Genomic DNA, 27,982 nt, shown 5'->3' on the forward strand with positions numbered 1-27,982 from the left:
CTCGAACACTGTACAGCGTTTATAAATGTGATCTGCTTTTTCAGTGCATAAATAAGTTATTTGCTCCTTTTTCAGTTCTCCTATAAGAATCTTTTGGAGGCGGACTGTCAGGGTTTGAATCCTCCATGTGCCCTTTACCACACAGTGATCTTGGGTATCAGTTACTTCAGTTGTAAAATGGGGATAATGATGGCATATACATTAAGGTCTTTGAGGATTAATGAGTTAATACATGTAAAGTGCTTAGAACAATGTCTGGCATAATACATGTTAGCCATTATTTTATTGTAAGTAGATTGGGTCTATCCAGCAGGTGGGTCCAGCTTCTTTGGCATCACACAGAAAACTGTGCTTTGAAGGGTCCTGTGTTTGGGGTTTAATGTTCTGTGTTTGCTGTCATGAAATTCCTAATGATTTCATTATTGAATTTATGTTTTGTAAGTGAAGTTTGTGGGAACAATGAAGTACGTGTGGACCTGGGGGAGTGGGTGGCCGGGGTGGGGTGGTGTTGGCTACTATGCAGTCCCTGTCCCCTGGCCTCTAGGATGGGTAGTCCATACCTGCTCTGCCATACGCTGGGGCTTCAGCCCTCACAGGACTCCCAGTCTCCTTTCTCCTTCCTTAGTGACTAGTGACTGCTATCGCTTTCTGCCTTATTCAGGGCCTGGATGAGGGTGTAAAAAGGGTTAGGGTTGACCCACGGCATCTTGAGATGGGACATGGAGACAGCTGTCCTGCCCTAAATTGGCAGTGCCTCAGGACTTTAGTGGGTGACTGGGCAGGGGTAAGCTTCTTGCCACCTCTCATCCAGGTACCTACCACATTCCAGCATGGAGGCTGCAAAAGCCATCCAGAGAAGGCTGGGGCAGCGGGCCTGTCAGAGGGTGATGCCTGGCTCGACTTCCCCACTTCTGGTGACCACAGCCCATTAGCTCAGTGGCTGGCAAGAGCAAAAACCTGATACCTAATGGGCTGCTTGTGTCCCAAGTTGTGGGGTGAGACCCACAGGGTCCTGTGAAGTCTGTGCTGAGTGTCCCTGTGCCCGAAGGAGCACGACCTTAATTAGCAAATAAATACAGTGATACAGGTAGAGAAAGGGAGAGAGAGAAAGAGAGAGAGAGAGAGAGAAAGAGAGAGAGACAGAGAGAGAGAGAGAAAGAGACACCTTGGGAGAAAGGGAAAAAGTTCATATTTTAGTATTTTTAATGGTAAGTTTTCTGGTTTTTTGAACCACAGGACCTACATTTTCATTTTCACTGGGCCCTGCAAATTATGTAGTCATTCTGTCTGCAAGGCTTACTTTCTTCCACAGAAGGGTTTTACAACTTTTACTAGGATTATTAAACTATCTGAATATAGACAACGTCAATTGTAAGCATCATATATAAATTTTAAAATGTATAACTAATTTAAAAAACTCATACTAGCTCAGTATTTCCAAGATTACTATTTTCTTTATTCCATATAGTGGAAATTAAGTACTGCCTCCTCCTTCCTGAATTCTCAAGTCTTAATCATTTGTGTTTTGGACAAAAGAATAAACATTGAAAACAGACAACAACAGCAACAAAAATAATACGTTAAGAGTTTTCTGTGGGAAGTTTTCTCTTACTTCCAATGGCCAGGTTGGATAGACGTGTTTTTATCTGAGGAACATTGCCATTATTTAATATTTGAAATATTATGTATGCTTAATAATGATATAAAGTACCATTAAGTTACAATTTTTCACCCAAAATATCAATCAGTATTTTCCACAACAAATATTGTGCAAGCTGCTGGCCACAGGGCTGTGTATTAGGCTGCTGTGGGTACACAATGAAAGTGAGGAAGGCACTGGAGAGGGCCACAGCATCAGTCAGGGAGTAAGTAGTAAAGGTGAACTCATTATCGTTACAACAAGTTATAAGTTATTGCCAATTATTTAAATTATAAAGATGGTAAGATCAAGCCTGAAAAGCACATAAAAACAAAATAAATGTATCGTGGAGCCTATGAATTGTACACATTTTTAGTTTGGTAATGTTTTGGTTTTTTGAGTTCAATATCATTTTTAATTGAACCATTTTATCTGAGAAATGATTTGCTCATTTATATTTTCCAATTGATTAATGTCCCCAGGGTCCTGCCAAATTTGAATCTGCTACCCCCAAAATTCCCCACAAGACCTGCCACTGCTTCAGAAGTGTGCTGAATGAAAGAAGGCAAATCCAGATTCCAGCTGAGCAGTCAGGAAGCATCATCATGGGTTGAATGAAAAATCAGGAGTTGAATACACAGTTTTAGAAAACATATTAAAAAAAAAAAAGCCAAGACAGTTAAAAATTCTAACAAACCAAAATCAGTGTTGTGATACAGTACTAATGTTATTTGTGGCTAGAACCTATGTTATAGTACATGATCTTATAATTTTCTGTTTCTTTTAATGGCAACAGGTTAATATCCACAAGGAAAATCATGCATATCAAAATCAAAAGGAACCTAATGGCATAAGGCATCTTGGCATCAGACTAGATTTACACATGCTGACATGTCAAAAGCCTTGAAACAGAAACTTCAGAACCTCCTCATGAATGCTGAAGGCAGCTCATTGACTTCATACTAGCTCAAAAGTACATCTTTCCAGGGATGGCATTCAACCACACAATCAAAAAAAACTGGCAAACAAAGCCTGAATATGTACTTGGCAGTGAAAGTCTTAAAGCAGAACAAAATATTAAGACAGCTTCCAAAGCTGCCAAGTTTCAAATAAGAATCCAAGACTCTAAATACAAAATAGGGAGTAAGGCACATTTTGAATAGCAATTTTGACCAACGGGGCAGAGTGAGCAAATTGAGCAATAGCCTCCATTTCTGTACCATGATCACAAACTGCCCTGGCCTGTGTTCTTAGGCTGGGCAAGAGAGCAAAGGGAATATGATTTCATTCCATCTGGTACTTGGCACTTATCTTCTTTTTGCTTTATCTTGCAGTGCGAATCTGCTCATGCCCTGGTGTCCTCTCCAACTTTTCTTCCTAGCTATGCTGTTCATGTTTCTTAAGAGCAAGGCTTGTGCACAGTATGTCACACTTAGTACCACTCACTGGTGGACATTTAATAAGGGTATTTTAAATGTTTGGTTGGAATAACCTCAACGGATTACTTAGTACTCCTCTCAGTTAACGTGTAAGTTTCAGTGAGTTCAAATTCTACCAGAAAACTTTAAAAGTTGTAAAGTTTTACTATGACTTACCAACTACTCCTTTGCTAAGCAACTGAAAGAGACTTTAATTCCTTTAATCTATTTTTTTTTGGCCTTACTATAGTACAAGGGTGCTGAAGTGCATGCCTGCATCAGCGGGTTACCACTTCACTACAATTCAAGCAAAACAATTTGAAAAAGTGCCAAACTATCTTGGGACTGGGCAGACAATAGTGACCCTTCATGATTCCATGAATAATGTAAACAGGGAACATATTGTCGAGGTCAAAGTAAAAAAAAAAAAAGTAATTGCCTAGAAAGAAAGAAGAGGTGTAAGATTTTAGGAGGACAAACAGCATTTGAAATGGAGATCATATTGTTTACACATTAAGTTCCGAGTTTTTGTTTTGCCAGTGCCAAGGCTGTGTTAATTACAATTATTTATCTTAAAGGTTTCTGCAGTCACAGAACTGTGGTGAGAATCTGTGCCTAACTCTTCCCTTCTGCTTGAATAAAAATAGATGATGAAGTAGTCAATATAACTTCACTTCATCAAAACTATGTCAGAGCTTTTAACACAAAAAACACTTGAAAAAAACAAAGCTTTTTTAAAAAAGGCCATTCCAGTGATTATGTAGTGGTGTCTCATTATGATTGTTCCCAATATTTTACTGTGAAAAATTTCAGATATAAGAGAATATGCATTTACACATCACTTAGGTTGTATAAGTAACTGTTCTCTACACTTGCTTTTTCACCTCTCTAAAGATCTATCCACATTCACCAGTCTCTAATTTGTGGTGAATTTCAAAGAAAGTTGCAGACATCAGTATACTTTACCCCTAACCACTTTAGCATGCATAGCATTAGTGAAAAGTCAGTATTTGTTTATGGTTCTTTTTAAAAAATAGGTTTAATGAGATATAATTCATATGCTATATAATTCGCCCTATATTTCTTTTTTACATAAAAACTTTTAGTGAAGAAAACATAGAACATTTTTTTCTTCTGTCATTATTGTATGTATCAGATAATACTTGTGGTTTTCAGATCTGCTGATAAACACAAAGCTACAAGTTTTGGAAAAAATCAAATCTTCAAGTTTGGAAAAGACCACAGACTCTTCCTCCAACCCTAATAAAATGAGAAATTTCATTATTAGAATGATAAAAACATAATTATAAACCTCAACTTCAAATCTGAGCCATTAAGACAAATGATGTTTCATCTATAACCATTCCACAAAAACTCTGCCACTGCATGCCATGGATCCACATACTTTAAACTACCACAGTTTTATGCCTATTTACAGGTACAGATTTTATTTCCTTTTTTGTTTTTTTTTTTTTCTTTTTCAGGGTCTTGCTCTGTCACCCAGGCTAGAGTGTTGCAGTGCTGCAACATGCCTCACTGTAGTCTCAACCTCTCGGGCTCAGGAGATCCTCCCCTCAGCCTCTCAGAGTAGCTGGGACCACAGGCACACACCACCACACCTGGCTAATTTTTAAATTATGTGTAGAGACGAGGTCCCAATATGTTGCCCAGGCTGGTCTCCAACTCCTGGGCTCAAGTGATCCTCCCACCTTGCTCTCCCAAAGTACTAGGATTACAGGTGTGAGCCACTGTGCCCAGGCTGTATTTTCCAAATATAACTGTACAGCATCACCCATTGCATATACTCTTGTACACTGTGACCTTGCTCCTCCACAATTAAGTGTCAGGGCTTAATTTTTCTCCCCTTGAATCTGAGTGAACTTGTTATTGTTCTAATCCATAAAGTGTGGCAGATGTGATAGCTTTGTCAGTTTTGAGATAAGTCATAAAAGGCAATGCATCTTATTTACTATGACACTAGCTTTTGGAGCCTAAGCTGCCATCTAAGCAGTTTGACCATCATATAAGAAGCGACCACCATGCTGTGAGGAAGTCCAGGCCACATGCAAAGGCTACACACAGGTGCTCCAGAAGACAGCTCCAGTTGAGGTCCCAGTGGACAGTCAGCATCAACCATTACATAGGTCAGTGAAGACACTCCTAGTTGATTCCAAACTGTAGCCATCACATTTTTCCAATTGAGTACCTAGGTACCATGGAATAGTGCATCCAACGAGCATGCCTGCTGTTCCCTATACAAGTTCCTGACCCACAAAAGTCTTGAATGTAATGAGTGTTTTCCATAACTATGTTTTGGGGTGGTTTAATACACAGCATAATCACCAGAATAGCCCTTTTTTACTCCTCATTCTGCAAAGCAAACCAGAAAGCACCACTGTTTTAAAAAGAAATATAATTTTTCTTGGGCAGGTATATCTGCATATAGAAAATATCTTGCAAGATAACACCTCAGTTGGTTAATATTAAGGTCTATATTTAGGTAGGTAGAAATTTTATAAAGTACTGCTCTAAGAATTTCATGTTTGTCAGTTCCAGCTACTGGTTTGATAGTAACGCTATTTGCCTATATTCAGAAATAAACATAGCCTAAAGTAGCACATATGAAAAGAGGGTTTTAGGGGCTGGGCTCAGTGGCTCACGTCTGTAATCCCAGCACTTTGGGAGGCTGAGGCAGGTGGATCACTTGAGTTGAGGAGTTTGAGACCAGCCTGTGCAACATAGTGAGACCCCGGGTCCATTAAAGAAACGGTGGCGCGTAGTTGATTGTAAGCTCAATATGAGTCAACTATGGATGTGGTTATCAAAAAACTAATATATTCCCAGGTCCACAAATAGAAGCACTATGATGATGTCATTTTTTCAGAATAATGATTTTAAATGTATAAAATAAAATACACTAAATTACAAAGGAAATAAACTTCACTGAAATGTTATCAAATAATAAATTCTCTCTCTCTTTTTTTTTTTTTTTTTTTGAGACACAGCATCACTCTGTTTCCCAGGTTGGAGTGCAGTGGCGCAATCTCGGCTCATTGCAACCTCCGCCTCCTGGGTTCAAGCGATTTTGTTGCCTCAGCCTCCCAAGTAGCTGGGACTATAGGCATGCGCCACCACACCCAGCTAATTTTTGTATTTTTAGCAGAGATGAGGTTTCACCATATTGGCCAGGCTGGTCCTGAACTCCTGACCTTGTGATCCGCCCGCCTCGGCCTCCCAAAGTGCTGGGATTACAGGTGTGAGCCATTGTGCCTGGCCATAAATTCATTTTTTATATAACCATCTATCTGCACATTTTTATTAACCATTGAATAACAAGAATAGCAGTGGGCCTGATACTAATATATTACAAACGAGGTAAGTAATACTTTGAGACTGCAATAAATATATGAAAAAGTCTATGATTTCTGTTGATAGTGACAGTTACTGCTAATGCGACTGTGGTTTGTTGCCTATATTTATAACTAAGAAAAGGTTACGTTTCAGTGGGAGGCTAGTAAAAATAAACATGTACATTTCTCTTCAATCCAAGTTCCTGGAACTCTCAAATTCTATCCACAGACTCCTTGTTCTTAAATCCTTTCAATTCCTTCATTTATCTATGATTCCTCAGGCTTACGGCATTTGTGGCCATCTCATTTCATTTTTTTTTCCTGCTGCCAAATTAACAAGTTGCGGGGAAAGTTTAGAATAAAAGATGCATAAGACTCCTGGTTTGAGCAATTTCTTATATTTAGAACTGTTCATTATCTTCTCACCGGTCAATAGAATCTCATCCATTATTCCAGGCCTAGTTCAAGTCCTATTTTTTCTAGTAATGTAATATGATCCATAAAGATTTCTCTTTTCTCTGAATTCTTACTGCACTTGGCATCAATTTACCCTCATTTTAGCACTTAATTAATCTCTATTTCATTCACTATCAGTTTTGTCTTCTCATCTAGGCAGGGAGGTTTATAGAAATTGAGAATGTTTGTTATTTTGTATTATCCAAAGCATACTGCTAGGTACATTGCAAGTACTTGATATATCCTGTATAATGCTTATCCTATTGGTAATGTTGTCCAGCTATGTAAATCACCTATATTGCAATGGGAAACTGAAACTACATGTATTATTTCTTACTATCACTATCAACTACAATGGATCACTGATGGGCTACACACGGTATTCCTTGATATTAATAATAACACTTCTATGGCATTTATGTGCCAGATACTCTTCTAAGCACTTTGCATATTAATCTTATCAGCTCCATGATATAGAAACTATATTTATCCCCATTTTAGGAATGAGAAAACTGAGGCATAGACAAATTAGTAAAGAGACAGAATGTAAAAGCAGATATTCTTTTCCAGATCCAGTGCACTTAACCACTACACTATACTGCTACTCATGATCCTCATAAATAAAGAACTAGGCAGAGCACGGTGGCTTGTGCCTGCAATCCCGGCACTTTGGGAGGCTGAGACGGGAATGGTTTGAGGCTAGGAGTTTGACACCATCCTGAGCAACATAACAAAATCCTGTCTCTACCAAATAAATAAATTAGCTGGATGTGGTGGTGTGTGCCCGTAGTCTTAGCTACTTGGGAGGCTGAGGCAGGAGGATGGTTTACAACCCAGGGATTTGAGGCTGCAGTGAGCTACGATCATGCTACTGCACTCTAGGCTGGGTGACACAGCGAGGCCCTGTCTCAAAAACAAACAAACAAACAAACCTCCTTCTATTAATATATATCTCTAACTTTACATGAAATCACTGGTTTGACAATTAGCTCTTCTTCTGCTAAACTCCTATATCCCTTAACTGTGTAATCATTAATTCAGCCCTTGTACTGCTTGAATTTTATTATAGTAAAGCAGTTACTGTCTGTTGAGTGCTTGCTCTGTGTGTCAGATCCTAGGCTAAGTGACTTAATGTATAGTTACTCTTTGTAACAACCCAATGAGGCAAGAAAGGAAACCTAGGCTCACATAAAAGTAGCAAAAGATTAAGCAGTAAAAGAGCAAGGATCCTAACCTAAAGCTGTCTGACACCAGAATTCATGCTTTAAAACACTTATGCTATGTGTTTAGCCTTATTTCTACAACTAGATTACAAACTCCTTGAAGGCAGGGATTATGTCTCATAGTTGCTTGTTGGTTCCACAATACTTTGCATGCCTGATCTTAATATTTAGAAATTGTTTCTTCATTGATACGACTGACATTTCACACAATTCAGCATGCTGTAACATGAACACATTGGAATCTCTCAGTAACTGTGTGCATGTCTTTTGGGAAGCTACCTACATTTTTCCATCTTCTGCTTCTTATCTTTAAAAGGAAAATACAGCTAATAATAAGAGTGTTTAAATATTAAAAGGTAATAATATCTTAATATATTTATTGTAGTGTCCGTCACATAGAAAGTAATCAACTAATTCTGGCTTCTTATTCCCTTCTTTGAAATACAGTTTTTTTGGCTATGTCCACAAAGACTGATTTTAGTAAGCATTTTTTATAAAACTGATTACATTTGATTGTACAATTTTAATTTACAGCATTTAGTCTAATTTCTCTTTCTTCTTTTTCTCAAATTCAGCTAAAATGAGAAATATTAGTTTATTTTAAATCTGAGAAAGAGTTGCCATCTGAGCCAATGAAGTGGTTCTTCCGTCTCTATGAACTATCACAGTGGTTACTGATGAGTAAAAATGAAAGAAATGTGTGGTAGGCAGAATAACAGTCCTCAAAAACTGTCCACACCACAGTCTTTGGAACCTGTAATGTGTTACCTTACATGGCAAAGAGGAATTAAGGTTAAAGATCGAATTAAGGTTGCTGATTGGTCGACCTTAAAATAGGAAGATCTTGGTTTATTTAAGTAGGTCCAATGTAATTACAAGGATCCTTAAAAGTGAAAGAGAGAGGCAGAAAAAAAAAACCAGAGAGTTGGTAACATAAGGACTCAACCCAATGTTGCTCGCTTTGAAAACAGAGAAAGAAGCCATGAGCCAAGGAATGCAGGCAACCTCTAGAAGCTGGAAAAGGCAAGGAAATAGCTTCTTCCTTGGACCATCCAGGAGGAACGTAGCTATACTGACCCCTTTTTGGACCTCTGCCTGCCAGAATCGTAAGAAAATAAATTTGTATTGTTCAACCCACTAAAATTATAGCAATTTTTCACAGCAGCAATAGAAAACTGGTACAGCATGTAAATTCCACAAATTTGGAATTGTGTAAAAATAAATACGGTTTTAAACAACTTTTAAGTAACAATATGAGTCAACAGTGATATTTCTCTTGATTGTACTGAAAGAAGTAAAATGAAATATAGTAAACATCATCATTGTGGAGTCATTACTAACATTTACTTTTAACTAGCTGGGTTAGAAATAAAAAATTTTTCTTCACAATTTATATTTTAGTCACTAGAATGCCCTTCTGTTTGTGAACATGATAAAACAATTCTAAGGAAATAATTTTAATTACAACAAGAGAGATTTTTGTTTGGACAAAAAGAAGGTATTTTTCATTTTATCATTATCATGCCTGAAATACTACCTTAGCTAACTGTTACTAAAATGTATTGCCTGGCTCTCAAATCCCTACATCTTACCAGACTTAAGTAGTTTTACATCCAAAATGAAACTTATGATTAATCATACAGTGCTGGTCTTTTCTATACCATCACAGACACTGGTCACCCCTAAATCTCTTATAATATTTCTACTCTGCTTGGCATGTTCTTTCTCTTCTCTGTCCATTCAGCACAAACTGTCCTTCTCTAAGCACTTATAGCATTCCTATTCTCTAACTACATTTTAGCTTCTATTGCACATTATTGTTTGTTATTTGCATTCCAATCATCACATTGCAGGTTTGTATGTTTAGTTTCCCTGTTACCTCCTTGAGGAGAGAAGAAGGTTGATAGGTCCACAGGGGTTTATTATATTATTCTCTACTTTTGTGTATGTTTGAAATTTTCTGTAATAGTTAAAAATAAATACAACAAACTTGGGTAGGTACTCTTCTATCTGTAAAGCTTTCTTTCAATGTCTAGGTTTCTCCTTGCCTAGCACTGTAAGGTTGGTGGAATTGAGTTTGCCTCTAAAGTTACAGCTCTTTTGGTTGAGGAAACACGGCATAAATATATAATAATATGATGCTCAAAGGGTCATGGCCTTATCCAACATTAATAGTAGATTTCTATAAATTAGAGTATATTATGCAAGATAAAACTTTTACCATTGCTCAGTAAAGAGAAGCATAAATAATTTAACTTACTGGTCAATTGTTTGTATAATCATTACACTTTGAAATATTTGCTTCAATGTTATTGATACAGAATTCCTTGTTAGCATATTTCTGGCAAGAAATGATTGAGGCAGAAGGTTTTCATCAACACTTGATAAAGAAAAACTTAGAATCAACAGTAAAACTTACCATTGCTAGATTATACCATAAAGTATTAACAACACAAAATGTTAATTAATTTCTAATTCTCTATTCTATTATTTAGATTTCATGAAGGTTGATTGGACTTGATCCATCATTTTACGGAAAATTAATTATTTCAAATACATGCATCACTTTATGCAACCTGCCTGATTTGCATTGAGGAAAATTCAGCAGAAGTAATTGAGGCACAAGCAAATACTGGCACTGACTGAACTCAATTTTCATTCCAAATTTCTGCAAAATCCCAAGGCACAACAATATCAGATGCAAGGGGGAAAACAAACAAAAGCAATGTGAAAAGGGAACATGAAGAGAGAATATTACAAGAATCAGAGAACAAAGGGATTGCAAAACTATTTTAGTGGCATAGATGAGCAGTGAGGGCTTCATTCAGGCAAGGTGGAATAAGATATCATATGGCATCCTGACAATTGATGTCTTCATTTAAATGTAAGAATTTACATTCTAATTAGAAAGAATTTACATCTTAATCAGAGGCAGCTGTATTATCTTGTTACTGTTTTTTTCAAAGGTAATGAACTAAAGTACTGCTGTGCTTTTTCAACCAGAAACTAAATAGACAGCATCCAGTGCTATTTTATAGCTTACCTGCTGTAAGCTGTTATTAATATTTTCAAAGATTAAATTCTAACTAAAATCTCTTAAAAATGAAAATTGTATTTGACATCACTAGAATAGTATGTTAAAGACATTTAAAGTATTTAAACAAATCCTTTTTAACTTGTATTTTAAATGTACTTATTTATCAAGCTAATGGAAGCCTCTTAGGATTTATTAACATAATATTGTTTTCATTTTGGGGGATGTAGAAAAGCTACTATTGCAGACATGTATTACACTGGTGAAACCTGGTTGCTCTCAAACTTACCTCTGGTTACAAGAGATCATTTACTAAATACAGAACTTTGCCTTATTAAGAACATTTATGTTAACACAGGTTCTTTTTTATTTCAATGATATTTAACAAGGAAAGATAACATATACTTAAAACAGAGTATTATCGTTGAATTTTATGTGATTTTGTTACTTCCACACTAATAACATTTAAAAATGCAATGCTTCACAAACATACACAATTCTGTTGGTGTCTAGTATTGCCATAGTTAGTGAAATTAAAGGAAATAATGCATCCTAATTTGTATTGTTATATTCTAGGTTGTTCATAATGATGGTAACTAGACCTAGGTATTGGTAGTTGGTGATAGCTTTGCAAAATCAAGCCCATCATTCATATGAGAATCAACATGAGCTCACTGACCCATGGTTTAGAAGAAATTGGGATTGGCCTAAAAGAAATCAAGCAGAAGAAAATTACAAGTGTTAATAAAAATGTAAAATGCCACCTTTGTCTCTAGCACTATGCATCTTTAGGTTATTGATACTTATTTTCATCAGCTGCATCATTAATATGGAGTTGTAGTATGGGCTAGTTGATAACTTGCAGGTTTATGATTTAATTCATTAGGTAATTTTTTTAAATAAAGTGAAAAGAAGGAAAATAATAAAAAGACTAAGGCTGTACCTACTATTAATAGTTTATTAAATAAATGACTAATTTGGTTAGCTTGGTCAAAATATTTAAAAATTATAGTCTAAAATAATGCAGAGGTACATATTTATCTTTATCATCATAAACTTTCTAAATCTATACACTTAAAAGAAAAATATATAATATTCAAATGTGCTATATTTTACCAAAAATATAACAGAATAATTCCAGGTAAATTTTAAAAGATCAAATTAGCTTTAAGGTGGCATTTTCTTAACCTAGGCCACTCTGATGACAAAGAGGAGATAATTGTTAGTTCACTGGTGCTTTTTCTTGTATTTCTACTAAAGACAATTTATAGAGGAAATGATTCAGATGGGTCTGACTGAATTACTGGCTCTGAAAGATGGCTTTATACTGCTGTCAGAAGCCGTCAGCCCACTTTTGAAACGTTTATTTGTCTATGGCTCTTCTATGTATGATTTGTTATAAGGGCACTTAACACTACCACATGGTACACACAGTGTCTTCATTTTCAAAAGTGTCCCAGATAAGTTTTTGATTACCTCTAGGTTTTATGGACCCTGTCTGCATTTTCATAAAGAATCTCTAAAAATAAAGTACATTTTGTTTTTTACATTTATGTATCATCCAAGGATAATATAAAAGACTTTCAGTTAGAGTGTAAGAGTCTCATATTTACTGTAACCATAAATATTCATATCCAATCTAAAAGAGCACAGTGAACTATAATACAAGATTCCTCCTGCTTTATATTTCGTTTCCCTAATCAGTTTTGATTTGGACGTCACAATTGTTTCCTAATTAGACTCCGTGCTCATAGTTACCTCCCCATCTATTTCTTACTTCATGGAACCAACAGCCTAAAGTCACGGGTTCTAGTCTCCCCTATTATACTGTAAGCTCTATTACTTACATGATATAGTACTTACATGCTTGGATAGTTACATGAAAAGATATGGATTGTAATACTGATTATGTCACTCTCTGTGTCTTATTCTTCTCATCTGTATGCTGAAGAGGTATCCAAAGACCATTTATGCCAATGAACGCTTTTCCTCTGAAATTCAATGATTCTTACTGTTCATGTCTACTTATTGTGTTTTAGTTATTTCATATCTTTTTTTTTAATTTTTTTTGAGTTGGGGTCTTTCTCTGTCACCTAGGCTGGAGTGCAGTGGCACGATCTGGACTCACTGCAACCTCTGCCTCCAAGGTTCAAGCAATTCTCCTGTCTCAGCCTCCAGAATAGCTGGGACTGCAGGCACATGCCACAATGCCTGGCTGATTTTTGTATTTTTAGTGGAGACAGGGTTTCACCACGTTGACCAGGCTGGTCTTGAACTCCTGACCTCAAGTGATCTGCCTGCCTTGGCCTCCCAAAGTGTTGGGATTACAGGCATGAGCCACCATGCCCGGCCGTTATTTCATATCTATGAACACATCATTCTTCCTTCAATCTCAACTCAAAATGTATTATTGCCTCTTTCTGTCCATATAAATCCTGTTCATTTTTCAAGATCTATTTAAAGTGTATCTTCTCCACAAAGTTGCTCTGATCATGCTGGCCAACAATAATTTCCCCCTTGTCTAATTCACATATTCAACAAATATTTATTGAGTGCCTACTCTTTTTCAGGCACTATAGTAGGTGCTGGAGATGCAAAGAATGAATAAGAGAAGCACGACCCCAGTACAAAAAGGGCTTATAATATAGTGGGGAAGACAGATAAGAAACTAGCAACAAAAATTAAAGACTGTGATAAGTGCAAGGAAGGCAACAAACAGTTTGCTGAGGGGGTGTGCACATGTACATTGTATATATAGCATGATCAGAGAAGGCTTGTTTCCTACAGCATTCTCAATACATAGTAATAATTAATAATTTAATCTATGATTATCTTAAATTGGTATTTGACACATTGTGATTGTAAATCTTACTTCCCAAGCTAGATTGCAGTAACAATGATAATTATTGTTTTGGCTAACATACACTGAGTATTTAAAATATGCCAGTTATTGTATTAAGCAATTCATGTGTATTTTATCATTTAATCCTTAGAACAAAATAGGTATTTTTATTATTATCTTATTTTATTCAAGATAAGGAAATAAGGATGTAAAGTCAAACTAAGATACTTTCTTTAAGTCAGACAATTAGTAAATGGCAGAGTTGGGACTAAAATCCAAGTCTGCAGATACTGAGGTATGGTATATTAATTACCACGATAAACTCTTTCTTGGGGAGAGGGATCATATTTTACGAGACTTGGTATCATTACAGAGTAATAAACAATCCTTTTCACATATTTAACAATTCCCTGATAGTGAGTAACTGAATAAGTGAAACTTGGGTCAGTCGATAAGTATTACACTTCCTTAGGAGCAGCTTTTCAGTTTTAGCATAAACTTAACTAGCATCTGAAGACTGATCTTGGAAACACAGACCCTTGGATTGAAAATCCTATTTAAAAGTATTTCAAATCTATAGTTTGTAATATGATGTATCATCAATTTGTTCCTAACTGACACCAGGTCGTATGCATATGCTTTCCTACTCAGGACCCTTGGTTTTGGGTAAACCTCATGCCAGCAATTGCCCATTTTGAACTTACATTCTTTCACTCAAATGATTTTGACTCAAATACTAAAAATATTCAATGACAGGATGTATAGATCAGAGAGTTGTTACAGAGTAGAAAATTTAATAAAATCAATTAATCATGGACCTCCTGTCATAGAATTACAGTTAGATTTCAGATATTTTAAAGACCAAAAGGATAATGCTGATGAAAGTCTAAATTTTAATCTTAATATATAAAAGAAAAATTGGGGAATTAAATCACATTTTTACTACAAACAAAATCTTGGATGTCAATAACAACTTTCCTTGCATAATTATTCAATTAGTTACACTAACAGTGGAAACTTTAGGCAACAGGTAATTCAAAGGAGCAGCTTAAAAATATATATATTTGATTCAGAATATACTTCAGCATTGTTTTTATTATGGTTTTCTTAGGAAGAAATTAAAAGTTAGTTGACTTCTGTGACTTAATTTACTGCTCAACTTTCTTACTGCTGGGTAAAACCAGCATCTTCTCTTAGGACATTCATACTGAGATACTAGTTGAAATCAGAGCTTAACAAGCACCAGTTTATAAATTTGTTGGTTCTCACTTTTATTGGAACTCATTGATAACTTTTTGATTTCCAGATCTGGCCAGAAGTATATTATTTAAATAAAAGATCCTTAAGAAAAAAAGGTCTTTAGGCCAGGGAATGAGGTGTTATTGTCAATAAAAACTTATTTTTGATTCAGATAATCTTAAATATGTATAATACACTTGTAGATAACTGAGATTTGGCTTTAAAAATTATGTCTTGGATGCTATACTGCTAAAATTGTGAAATATAAACCTAAATATCAAAGTTACATTTCATGGGCTTACATGAAAACCATCTGAAATGAAATCAAACTCTGATGGCTTTGTTGTGGCTTGAGAACATCATGATGCTTTAAGGATATAAAAGAGGAGAAGTAGAAGGTTTCCCTGTAGGAGATACTATTCTGGGAGCTGAAACGGAATTACTTAGTTAGGGGGAAAATGTAAGGAGTCACATGTCCAAGAAGACCGAATGGCAAAGGCCCTGTGGTAGAAGAGAACAATGATATTTTTAAAAAATTCAAACTAAAAAATAAAAGAATGCGTGGTAGGCTGTAATAATGCTCCTGCTTATCCTTGAAGATGTACATATCCTAATTCCTAGAATCCGTGAATGTTACTTTACATGTCAAGGAGAACTTTTCATATGTGATTAGGGATCCCGAAATGGGGAAATGATTGCCCTGGGCACAATATAATCACAAGAGTCCTTATAAGAAAGAGGAAGATGAAGGGTAAAAGTCAGAGAGGCCATGTAATGATGGAAGCAGAGGTTAGAGTGATGAGGCCATAGCCAAGGAATGCTGGTAGTTTACAGAACTGGAAAATGGATTCTCCTGTAAAGCTTCCAGAAGGAACCAGTCTTGCTGATACCTTGACCTTAATCCTTTGCGATCCTGACTGTGGACCTCTGACCTCTAGAATTATAGGGAAATAATTTATGTTATTTTAAGCCACTAAGTTTGTGGTGATTTTTTATAGCAGTAACAGAAAAATAATATAAAATTAGTCATATATCACTTGTATAATTTAAAGAAAAAAGAAAATACCAACCATTCAAGTAGAATTGACGAATTCTTGCCATGGAATTATATTAACGTAGTGAATTACAGAAGGTATTATAAAATAATACATTGTTACAGAATAAAGGGAAATAATAAAACATAAGTATCATTAAATTTTCCACACTTACGACATACAAAGATGATTCAGTATTTTTTGTATATATTATAAAAGTATATTGTCAATAGATTACACATGGTAAAATGAGGTCTTTGACTACTTTATATTTTCAGTTGAACATCAAGGATATTGCTACTAACATGAACTGTAAGGTTTTATTTCATATATATACTTACATGAAATTATATATATCTGGTATTAAATATTACGTATTACACTGTTGGTGGGAATATAAACTCGTGCAGCAACTATGAAGAATAGTATGAAGGGTTCTCAAGAAACTGCAAATGAAACTACCATATGATCCAGCAATCTCACTACCGGGAATTTCTCCAAAGGAAAGGAAATCATTACACTGAAGAGACATCCGGGCATCCATGTCTATTGCAGCACTATTCACGATAGCTAAGATATGAAGTCAACCGAGGTGTCCAAAAAAGGATGAATAAAGAAAATGTGGTGTATATATACGCAATTCAGCTATAAAAAAGAATGTAATCCTGACATTTGCAGCAATGTGGATGGAACTGGAGGACATTATATTAAGTGAAATAAGCCAGGAACAGAAAGTTAAACACCACCTGTTCTCACTCATATGTGGGAGCTAAAAAAGTTGATGTCATAGAAGTATTATAAAAAGTAGAACAGAGGTACTAGATGTTGGGATGGGTAGATGGAAGGGAAGGAGAGGGAGAGAGTTGTTAAAGGATGTACATTTACAGCTAGATAGAAGTTATAGTGTTCTTTTTTTGAAAATATTAGACAAAAGTTAAAATATAAGAATTAAATATATAAATATATAAAATTAATTAAATTAAATGTATCATTAATTATTAATTATATTAATTTATTAAATTAAACAAATTAAATATATAAATATATATAAAAATAAATATAATATTTAATTAAAACTTTTTGGTAGAGATGGGGTCTCACTATATCGACTAGGCTGGTCTTGAAGTGCTGGCTTCAAGCAATCTTCCCATCTTGGCCTCTCAAAGTGTTGGGATTAGAGGCATGAGCCACCATGTCTGGCCTTAAGTTCTAGTATTCTACACCACTGTAGGATGACTAGAGTTGAAAATAATGTAACATTTCTAATAGTAGAAGGAAGATATTAAACATTCCCAGCACAACGAAATAATAAACGTTTGAGAACGAAATAATAAACGTTTGAGATGACGGGTATGCTAATTATCCTGAGCTAATCCCTATGTATTTATTAAATGCATCAAAACATTACTATGTGCCCTATGAATATGTACAATTATTATATGACAATTTAAAAAGTAAAAAAATACAACATATAAAAATGCAACATATTTTTATTAAAAATATTATATTCATGACCAGCCTTGGAAATCCTTTATTTATAAAAAATAAAAAATCAGCCAGGAGTGGTGGTGTGCACCTGCAGTCCTAGTTACTCAGGAGGCTGAGGCAAGAGGATCATTTAAGCCTAGGAGTTTGAGGTTACAGTGAGCTATACTTGTGCCACTGCACTCTTGCCTGGGTGACAGAGCAAGACCCTGTCTCTAAAAAAATTAACAAAATTAAAAAAAAAAAAGTATTGTATGTATAGAAATACATCAGTCTGAAAATTTACCATGTAGAATGTCAAATATTTATGATGTTTAAATATCGCAAAGGTTAATGCAGACTTCTTGTCTCTAGAGAAATTAATAGACATATTGATAATGATGGTCCACTTTTTCCTTTAAGAGAAAGTTTAGAACTAAGACATAACCATTATTATCATTTATTAACATTGGTAATAATAACTAGGCTATAGTTGCAGAGAAATTTTAATCTGCAATATATTTTGAAGAAATAATTAAAATGTCAAAATAAAAAGATTCTGAACCTGTATGTTTAAGTGTATAAAGCAGTAGTTTTAAAATCTGTGTTTGTCTCAATACAAAGTTCCTAGCAACAAAGCAATTAAACATAAGTACATTTATATAGTATTCTGGTTTGAATGTGTCCCCCAAATTTCATGTGTTGGAAACTTAGTCCCCAAATTCATATGTTAATGGTATTTGGCAGTGGGGCTTTTAGAAGTTAATTAGGATTAGATCAGGTCATCAGGGTGTGGCCCCATGATGGGACTGGTGGCTTTATAAGAGGAGGAAGAGAGACCTGAGCTGGCATGCTCTTGCCCTCTCACCATGTGGTGTTCTCTGCCATATTATGATGCAGCAGGAAGACCCTTGCCAGATGTTGGCGCCATGCTCTTGGACTTTGCAGTCTCCAAAACCATGAGCCAAATAAACTTCTGTTCTTTATAAATTACCCAGTTGCTGGTATTCTGTTATAGCAACCAAAAATGGACTAAGACATATGGTGACTTAGGAAGTCAGAAAATAATCCTTAAGTCATATACTATATACTTTTTTTTTTTTTTTTTTGAGATGGATTCTCGCTCTGTTCCCAGGATGGCATGCAGTGGCGCAATCTCAGCTCACCACAACCTCTGCCTCCCAGGTTCAAGCGATTCTCCTGCCTCAGCCTCCCCAGTAGCTGGGACTATAGGTGTGCACCACCATGCCCAGCTAACTTTTGTATTTTTAGTAGAGACAGGGTTCCACCATGTTGGCCAGGCTGGTCTCAAATTCCTGACCTCAGGTGATCCGCCCACCTCGGCCTCCCAAAATGCTGGATTACAGGTATGAGCCACCACGCCAGTGTAATTTAATCTTTAAGTCATAAACAAGAGTAGTGTTTTCTATGATCTAAATCGCAATTTTTTTTATTTTTTAATTTTAATTTTTTAATTTTTATTATACTTTAAGTTCTAGGGTACATGTGCACAACATGCAGGTTTGTTACATATATATACATGTGCCACGTTGGTGTGCTGCACCCATTAACTCGTCATTTACATTGGGTATATCTCCTAATGCTATCCCTCCCCGCTCCCCCCATCCCACAACAGGCCCCGGTGTGTGATGCTCCCCTTCCTGTGTCCAAGTGTTCTCACTGTTCAATTCCCACCTATGAATGAGAACATGCGGTGTATGGCTTTTTGTTCTTGCGATAGTTTGCTGAGAATGATGGTTTCCAGCTTCATCCATGTCCCTACAAAGGACATGAACTCATCCTTTCTTATGGCTGCATAGTTTTAAGAAATAAAGATAGGAGTTTTGTGTCTTCTGTTTGAATTAACCATGTGTGATTTTTTTTTGTAGTTGCTGAGAAGTTTTTCTATTTTCAAACAGATATAAATCCAAACTACAAGAACAGGATCTGAAATAATAAGAGATAATTTGCCTTGACGCATTTGTGATAAGACAATTGCACTGCAAACTAAATTTTTTTTTAATTCTATTACTATTGTAAGCAGAACAAATGCCCAGATGGCATGGGCCATAAAAATATAATTAAGCTTTACAATATTGTTACTATCAGATCTCAGAAGTGTGCTGTAGCTTAAGTTAGAGTGCTGAATATGTGAGTGCATATAACATTTTTGAATTTTAATTTTTTGGACATATATATTCAAGTTGAAATGTTTACCAGTTTCAAATGATTTCTATTTTCTGCCATATTCTTGACCTTCAGTTTCAAACAATTTGAGAATTACTTTAGGAGAAGGCATATTAACTAAAAGATACAACAATTGTACTAATTCTTTTTTTTTTTTTTTTTTTGAGACGGAGTCTCGCTCTGTCACCCAGGCTGGAGTGCAGTGGCGCAATCTCGGCTCACTGCAACCTCCGCCTCCCGGGTTCACGCCATTCTCCTGCCTCAGCCTCTCCGAGTAGCTGGGACTACAGGCGCCCGCCACCACGCCCGGCTAATTTTTTTTTTTTTGTATTTTTAGTAGAGACAGGGTTTCACCGTGGTCTCGATCTCCTGACCTCGTGATCCGCCCGCCTCGGCCTCCCAAAGTGCTGGGATTACAAGCGTGAGCCACCGTGCCCGGCCAACAATTGTACTAATTCTTATTTTTCAATCAGGAAACACTTTAATTTCCTTAAAAAATATAATAATGTGAAATACTGGCACAAGATCACTAACAGAGAAATCACAGGCTTGCTCTAGGACAGCTGGATAATCACAACTAAGGTGTAAGGTACCTGGAGAGAAGAGTTTAAAGGTAACTTGTGCCTTGAAGAGAAGAGATTGAGGCGACAATCTTTTAAGGTTTCTTTTTGTCTAATTATTTTCCATTTCAATAAAATGGTGACAATAAGAGCAAATGAGGTAACTGCTTCAAATTCTCTCATAAATGAAGCAAAGTATATAGATTATGTTAAAAATATTCATACTGTACTCATACTTTGAAAAACACTGGCTAACGTTTTTGATCAATTGTAATTGCTTAAAACTAGCAGAGTCACAGTATATATAAATAAAGAGGTTATCTAAATCTGAAACGGTGTCATAGCTGTTTTAGAATATCTGGGGATAGCTGGGCAATAAAGGTTGTTCCACAGAAACACTGGCATGCTGCACGCCCTGTCTTCTTTTCACTGTTCCCTTTGCTTAGCAAGCTTGCTGACTATGCCACTGGTGCAAGGCCTAGGAGGCTGAAGAGGTCCTAGGAGACCAAACACATAGTCACTGGATCCTCTGCATGTGTCATGCTTAGCAAGCCAAGTACAAAGTAAACAAAGAGAATGCAGGCAGTGACTATAAGATGTAACCCACACATGCAGCCCCCAAAGGACAACCAAAAATTAAAAGGAGCTTTGGTGTGTTAACTCATCTGCAATGTCTAATAAAAAGTGCTAGCAGCTATAATTTCCTGAGTGATTTTAATGAATTTAACTGTTCTAAGGGCTTTACATAATATTCATTTTCCCAATAAAATTTGAAGTAAATATTATTATATTAACTGGTTCATCTAACAACCTTTTGATATAGGCATTGATATCCTCATTTTATACATAAGAAAATGAAAGTTTAGAGGAGTTAAGTATCTTATACAAGGTCACATAGCTAAAAAATACCTGAAGGCAATTAAAAAACTTTCAGAAATTTTTTATAGCCAGAATGTACACCTAACACAGTAAAAGTATCTAACATATACTAAATGAATAATAGTATATGTTAAGGTTAAAGACTAAATGGTAGCTAATATCTACGATAAGAGAGAAACACCTACAGATGAAAAACTATGAAACAGATTTTAAATATATACACAGTGGTAAAATATACATAGCATAAAATTTATCTATTAACCATTCTTAAATGTACAGTTCAGTGGTATTAAGTACTGAACTGTACATTTAAAAGTTGTATGTTGTTACGCAACTTTTCCATTATCCATTTCCAGAACTTTTTCATCCCAAATTGAAACTCTGTATCCATTAAACAACAAATTCCATTCTCCTCTCCCTGACATGATTTAATTCAAGCCTAATTACTGTTATTATTATTATTGTTATTATTATTATTATTTTTAGAGACAAGATCTCGCTCTGTTGCCCAGACTGGAGTGCAGTGGCCCAATTACAGTTTACTGCAGCTTTGAACCCCTGGGCTCAAGTGATCCTCCTGCCTCAGTCTCCTGAGTAGCTGAGACAGGTGTGTGGCACCACGCCTGGCTCAAGTCTAATTACTTGTTTAATCAAAATCTCAAAATCTTAGTGCTTAAAGTCTTTCCATCTCAACACGTGTAAACATATACAATTATAGGAGACTAAAAAGTTCACCTTTGGAAATGCAACTATAACTTTATTTACTAAGTAGATTTAAAAGGGCAGTCAGAAACATAATTCATCAATATATAATTTGCTTCCTACTGTGGCTAACAGTTGATACTCAATTTTTGGGAATAATATATAAACACTAAAGTTATGTATGCTGAGAAATAAAGGTATACTATCAGGTGTTTATAATATAAAATGTTTTTGTTTACCATTTTAAAAAATGTTGTCTTTACTGATCAGTATTGAAAATCTACCTCTTATTATATTAGGTAAAATAAAATTTACCAAGCCTCAAGTTGGAAAAATAGATTGAAATATATATAATGTGTGTATATATATTTATTTTATATATATTATATTAGTCTACAAAACCCTGAAATATATATAGGGCTTATGTTAATCAACTGAAAATACAGGAAAAAACATAACTGGCTTGGCCATAAGAGCAGAAAAAAACAGTTTTAGAACCCAGGAGACAGAGCTATTATAAAATTATGTTTAGGCAATAGCTTTTGACATAAATTTAAATAGGATACAATATCTGTGCCCCAAGATAAATTGAGTGAGATTAGAAGCTAATTAAGGCAATAGCATGATTCTACTAATAAAAAATCTTATTTTAAATATGTAGGTGTAAAATTAGAATACTTCTTGGCTATTTCCAGAAAATCTTTTAAAAGGAATTAAAGAAAAAGAGCAACATACAAGGAGCTTATAAAAATCCCATTTAAGCAATGTGACAGCTTATTTTTTATAATATTAAGTCCTCAAAATGGACTTTATATTGGCTATGTAACTGAAAATATCCAAAAAATTCTATTTTCCTGGTAAGACAAGGAAATTTTAAAAAGGAAAAGAAACTGCTTGAGCATGAAGTCCTTAAATATATGCAAAATGGTATGAGCAAATACAGAATGCAGAGAAGGCTATTTCCTACACAGAGGTTCAAGTCACTGGCTATTTGAAACATTAAAAACACATTAGCCACTATGGCTAATCAAGTAATTGGTAAATCAGATTTTAAAAAGGTAGTGCTTGAAATTCAAGTGTATTTTAACCTTGTAAAGAGGAAGGAAATCTTACAGGATAAGAGAAGTAGGATGGGATGAAAACCACAGAGGAGAGGAAGAAATCTACTCACTCTCACATTTATACTATATATGACATAGCCAAAGAGAAAGAAAAAGGTTTTCTAGTATTTCTTTCTATATTCTCATTGCATACCAATGAGAACATTCTTACATTCTCATTGGGTTGCATTTGAAAACTGCAACACAGGACATGCCCTCTTGGTGAATCTAATGATGTAGCTCTAAGGGAAATTTTTGTAAATCTGACACTTTCCCGAATGAACTCCCAGAAGTCAGAATTTGAATACAAATGTCCCTATCTTGAGTAAGTAATCTTTTCCAGCTGTCTTCCAAGGACTACTGGGGAGGGAATCAAGAGATCTTGGTTCTGTTACTTCCTGTGTGAGACTGGAAAAACGTACTTATTTGGGCCAGGATACCTTATACAGACCCACAGCCTTTATTCTCAATTCCAAAAATCCAAAATCCTCTGAAAATCTTAACTCGTTTATCTACATGGACATAAAGCTATTTATAGTTTTTATTAACCAACTTACTGTGACTACTCATATTATTATTACAGAAATATTAATGTTTATGATGCATTACCTTTTTAGTGATCATTTTAGAATAACTCATTTTGAAGTATTTTCAAACACAGAAAAGTATGCCAGAACAAAACAAAGAATTCCCATATCCCTATCACCCAGATTCCCCAATTTTTAATTTTTCATTTGCTACATTTTTCTTTTTTTTTTTTAAATAGATACACTCCCCTAAGCATATATGTATACCAATAATTAGCCTTTTCTGAAGTATCCAAGTACAAGCAGCAGACATGATTCCTATCAACCCTAAATACTCCAGTACTTCTTAAGACAAGGACATTCTCCTACAGAACCACCATATAAGCCTTTGAGTCAGAAAATCAACATTTATATAACACTACTATCAATCTACAGACATCATTCAAACTTTGTCAACTGCCCCAGTATCGTCAGGACATTCCTTCTCCTCCCATATTCTCAGTCTCTCCAAGTCTTTAATGTTCCTGACATTTTTCCAAAGATACAGAACCTTCATTCTGTAGGCTAATCATAAACTTAGATCTATCTACTATTTCCTCATGATCATGCTTTTTGGGTAGGGAAACCACTAACATGATACTCTGCTCTTTTCAAGGTTACACATCAAGGTGATGTGCCATACATGAAGTTGACCCACTTGTGATGTCAACCTTGATCTGGTCATATTGTTCAGAAAATTTCTCCACTGTCATGTCATCCCTTAGTAACTAACTAGTAGTGTGTAAGGGAGATATTCTGAGATTATGTCAGTATCTTTTTCCTCATTAAACCTCATCAAACCCAGAAGCCAGGCCTCAGTCTCCATTGAAAACTTCCATCTGAATTGAACTATGGGTGACGAACTATGACTGTCAAATGGTGATTTTCTATTTTTATCATTCCTTCGATGTTTAATAGTTGGTATTCTATGGCAGGGAAGAGATTTCTTTTCCTACCTATCTATGCATCCATCTATCTCAGTACGGGCTCATGAATTTCCATTTTATTTAATGTTTTCCATTATTAATTTCGATGCTCAAATTTCCCAGACTGGCTAGTGGGAACCTCTTTGAATTAAATCCTGGGCCGTTTTTTTTCATGCTCCTATTGTTCTTTGAGTATCTCCTTACTTTCTGGCACAAATTCTAGTCTCATTTTATACTTTCTGTGCCTCAATCCTAGAATTAGCTATCTTGCCAAGAGGCTTCCCTCCTCTTCACTTCTTTTTTTTTTTTTTTGTAGAGGTAGAGACTCAGAAACCAATATTTGCGTACTTGGAGTATTCCCTGGGGTTGTCATTGCTTCTAGGCTCTTCAGAAGAGAAGGCTAAGAAATACACACATATATAGTACATAAACTCACACACAGATACATCTATTTCTACATGTATATTGTTGTGTGTGCTTGAATGTGCATGGTGTATAATCATGACCATCTATTTGTTCTAAAATCATTTCTTTGAAATTTCAAGCAATGTTTTATACTGTAGCAGGCTTTGATGAACAAATTTTTATTCACTATATTCATGTGCTCCATGGTAATATGTATTTTGATGTTAATCTCTTTTGGCCTTAGTCTTGTAAGATCTTCATACAGCAATCACCTCCTCCTCATTCCATTTCCATAATTGTATGAATAAAGAAGATTCTGCTGAGGTCACAGAATCAGGTAGAAATATAGGAAAAATATAATTTAAAATTTCCAGGTCAGGCATGGTGCTCATGCCTGTAATCCCAGCACTTTGGGAGGCTGAGGGGGCTGGATCACTTGAGGCCAGGAGTTCAAGACCAGCCTGGCCAATATGTTGAAACCCTGTCGCTACTAAAAAGACAAAAATTAGCCAGGAGTGGTGGCCCACGCCTATGATCCCCTCTACTCGGGAGGCTAAGGAGGGAGAATCGCTTGAATCCAGGAGATGGAGGTTGCAGCGAGCAGAGATCTCACCACTGCACTCCAGCCTAGGTGACAAAGTGAAACCCTGTCTCAAAAAAAAATTTTTCTATGGCTATAACAATGTAATTGTAAGCATATACATAGGAAATGTATACACTTTGTGTTCATTAGTAATATTAAAATACAAAACGATATAAATAAAACATAAAAGGTTTGAAAGAGGTTTTAATTAAAATCTGCTCAATAACTTACAGAAAGATAGTGTTTATTTAAAATAGGCTTATATGACTAAAATTTATCAGTTTAATACAAATATGTGTTTAAAGTTTCAACTTTAAGTATACTACGCATATTTTATACCAGATTAGACTAACATGCCACCCCCGATACAGCTGGGAAGGTTAAACAACAGTATGCAAATCTGAATTGGATATAACAGCTGTTCAAATGCCAGGGCGTACTTTACTTAAAAATGTGACCATTTAGTTCTGTTAAATATAAACTGCTGTTCTAGCTATGTGTATTATTTTCTTTAAAAAATCCTTTTTTTTTAAAAAAAAAGCATTTTCTGATATGTAGTAGAAGCACTACTAAAATTCAATGGGCTTTTTTTTAACTTTTTCTTTCTCAACTTTCTGAAAAAATGAATGAGACAATTCTCTTCTTCATCTCTTACATCCTATTCATCTCATCAGCTTCTTTTATTAATATAAAAATATTATAAATAATCACGGGAAGAGTGGTATTTCTTTTGATGAGACCCTGATTGCATTTCAAGTCCTCATTTTTGACAGAAAAAAGTTTAGACATTTTTAGTTCTGGACAATAATTCCACCCTGACTACGTGGTATACATGTTAAATTATGAGTGGTGTAGGTACCATTCTCAAGGATAAAATCAAGAAATAAAGTCCTGAAGTTTCCAAGAATGACTACAAATACTTTATAGAATGTCATCATCATTAAAAGTCTGATTATTTGTAAATGAAGGAGATGGCCCATTTTTCAATTTCTTGGGACCTAGAATTTTAGTAAGATGATTTTAAGCAAATTGCTTTTGAGAGAAGCCTCCTTAATCTGGTATCAAAAAAACCCAAAAAACAAAAAAGAGGCTTTCCTCTTCCATTATAATACAGAAACTGAAATGAAAGCCCTGATGTAGAGAAAACCCAATTATAATACAAGAAACACAAAAGCTAGGTAATAGAGCTATTATTATCCTACTGGAAATGGAAACGAAGACTTAGAGACAACTCTTCTAAAGTCACACAGGAAGTCAGCAGCTGCTAAATAAGAAATCAGTTTATTGTGTGGGAGTCCAAGACTCTTTGTAGGTCTCTAAGGACTTGCTTTATGAATCTGGGTGCTCCTGTATTGGGTGCATATATATTTAGCACAGTTAGCTCTTCTTGTTGAATTGATTCCCTTTCCTTTATGTAATGGCCTTCTTTGTCTCTTCTGATCTTTGTTGGTTTAAAGTCTGCTTTATCAGAGACTAGGATTGCAACCCCTGCCTTTTTTTGTTTTCCATTTGCTTGGTAGATCTTCCTCCATCCCTTTATTTTGAGCCTATGTGTGTGTCTGCACATGAAATGAGTCTCCTGAATACGGCACACTGATGGGTCTTGACTCTTTATCCAATTTGCCAGTCTGTGTCTTTTAATTGGAGTATTCAGCCCATTTACATTTAAGGTTAATATTGTTAGGTGTGAATTTGATCCTGTCATTATGATGTTAGCTGATTATTTTGCTCTTTAGTTGATGCAGTTTCTTCCTAGCATGGATGGTCTTTACAATTTGGCATGTTTTTGCAGTGGCTGGTACCGGTTGTTCCTTTCCTTGTTTAGTGCCTCCTTCAGGAGCTCTTGTAGGGCAGATTCTTCTCAGCACCACATCACACTTATTCCAAAATTGACCACATAGTTCGAAGTAAAGCACTCCTCAGCAAATGTAAAAGAACAGAAATTATAACAAACTGTCTCTCAGACCACAGTGCAATCAAACTAGAACTCAGGATTAAGAAACTCTCTCAAAATTGCTCAATTACATGGAAACTGAACAATCTGCTCCTCAATGACTACTGGGTATATAACAAAATGAAGGCAGAAATAAAGATGTTCTTTGAAACCAATGAGAACAAAGACATAACATACCAGAATCTCTGGGACACATTTAAAGCAGTGTGTAGAGGGAAATTTATAGCACTAAATGCCCACAAGAGAAAGCAGAAAAATCTAAAATTGACACCCTAACATCACAATTAAAAGAACTAGAGAAGCAAGAGCAAACACATTCAAAAGCTAGCAGAAGGCAAGAAATAACTAATATCAGAGCAGAACTGAAGGAGATAGAGACATAAAAAACCCTTCAAAAAAATCAATGAATCCAGGAGCTGGT

At 35.4% G+C, this 27,982-nt stretch overlaps 1 protein-coding gene across 10 annotated transcripts in view; it reads right to left on the minus strand.

The window, feature by feature from the left end:
• Positions 1–27,982, minus strand: part of ELP4 (elongator acetyltransferase complex subunit 4) — a 260,264-nt gene that overhangs the window by 55,833 nt on the left and 176,449 nt on the right. Inside the window, exon 10 of one of the 10 annotated variants that reach the window (XM_058424536.1) lies at positions 1,485–2,221. The exons of 8 other annotated variants lie outside the window; for them this stretch is intronic. In XM_058424536.1, the coding sequence (XP_058280519.1) occupies positions 2,180–2,221 (42 nt within the window). In that variant the 3' untranslated portion in view covers positions 1,485–2,179. Of the gene's footprint in view, positions 1–1,484; positions 2,222–19,053; positions 19,647–27,982 lie in introns of those variants that run through there. One more of the 10 variants, XM_058424540.1, reaches the window with a different exon arrangement.

Source organism: Hylobates moloch, unplaced genomic scaffold (assembly GCF_009828535.3).
Source record: "Hylobates moloch isolate HMO894 unplaced genomic scaffold, HMol_V3 SCAFFOLD_11, whole genome shotgun sequence".
Classification (NCBI taxonomy): domain Eukaryota; kingdom Metazoa; phylum Chordata; class Mammalia; order Primates; family Hylobatidae; genus Hylobates; species Hylobates moloch.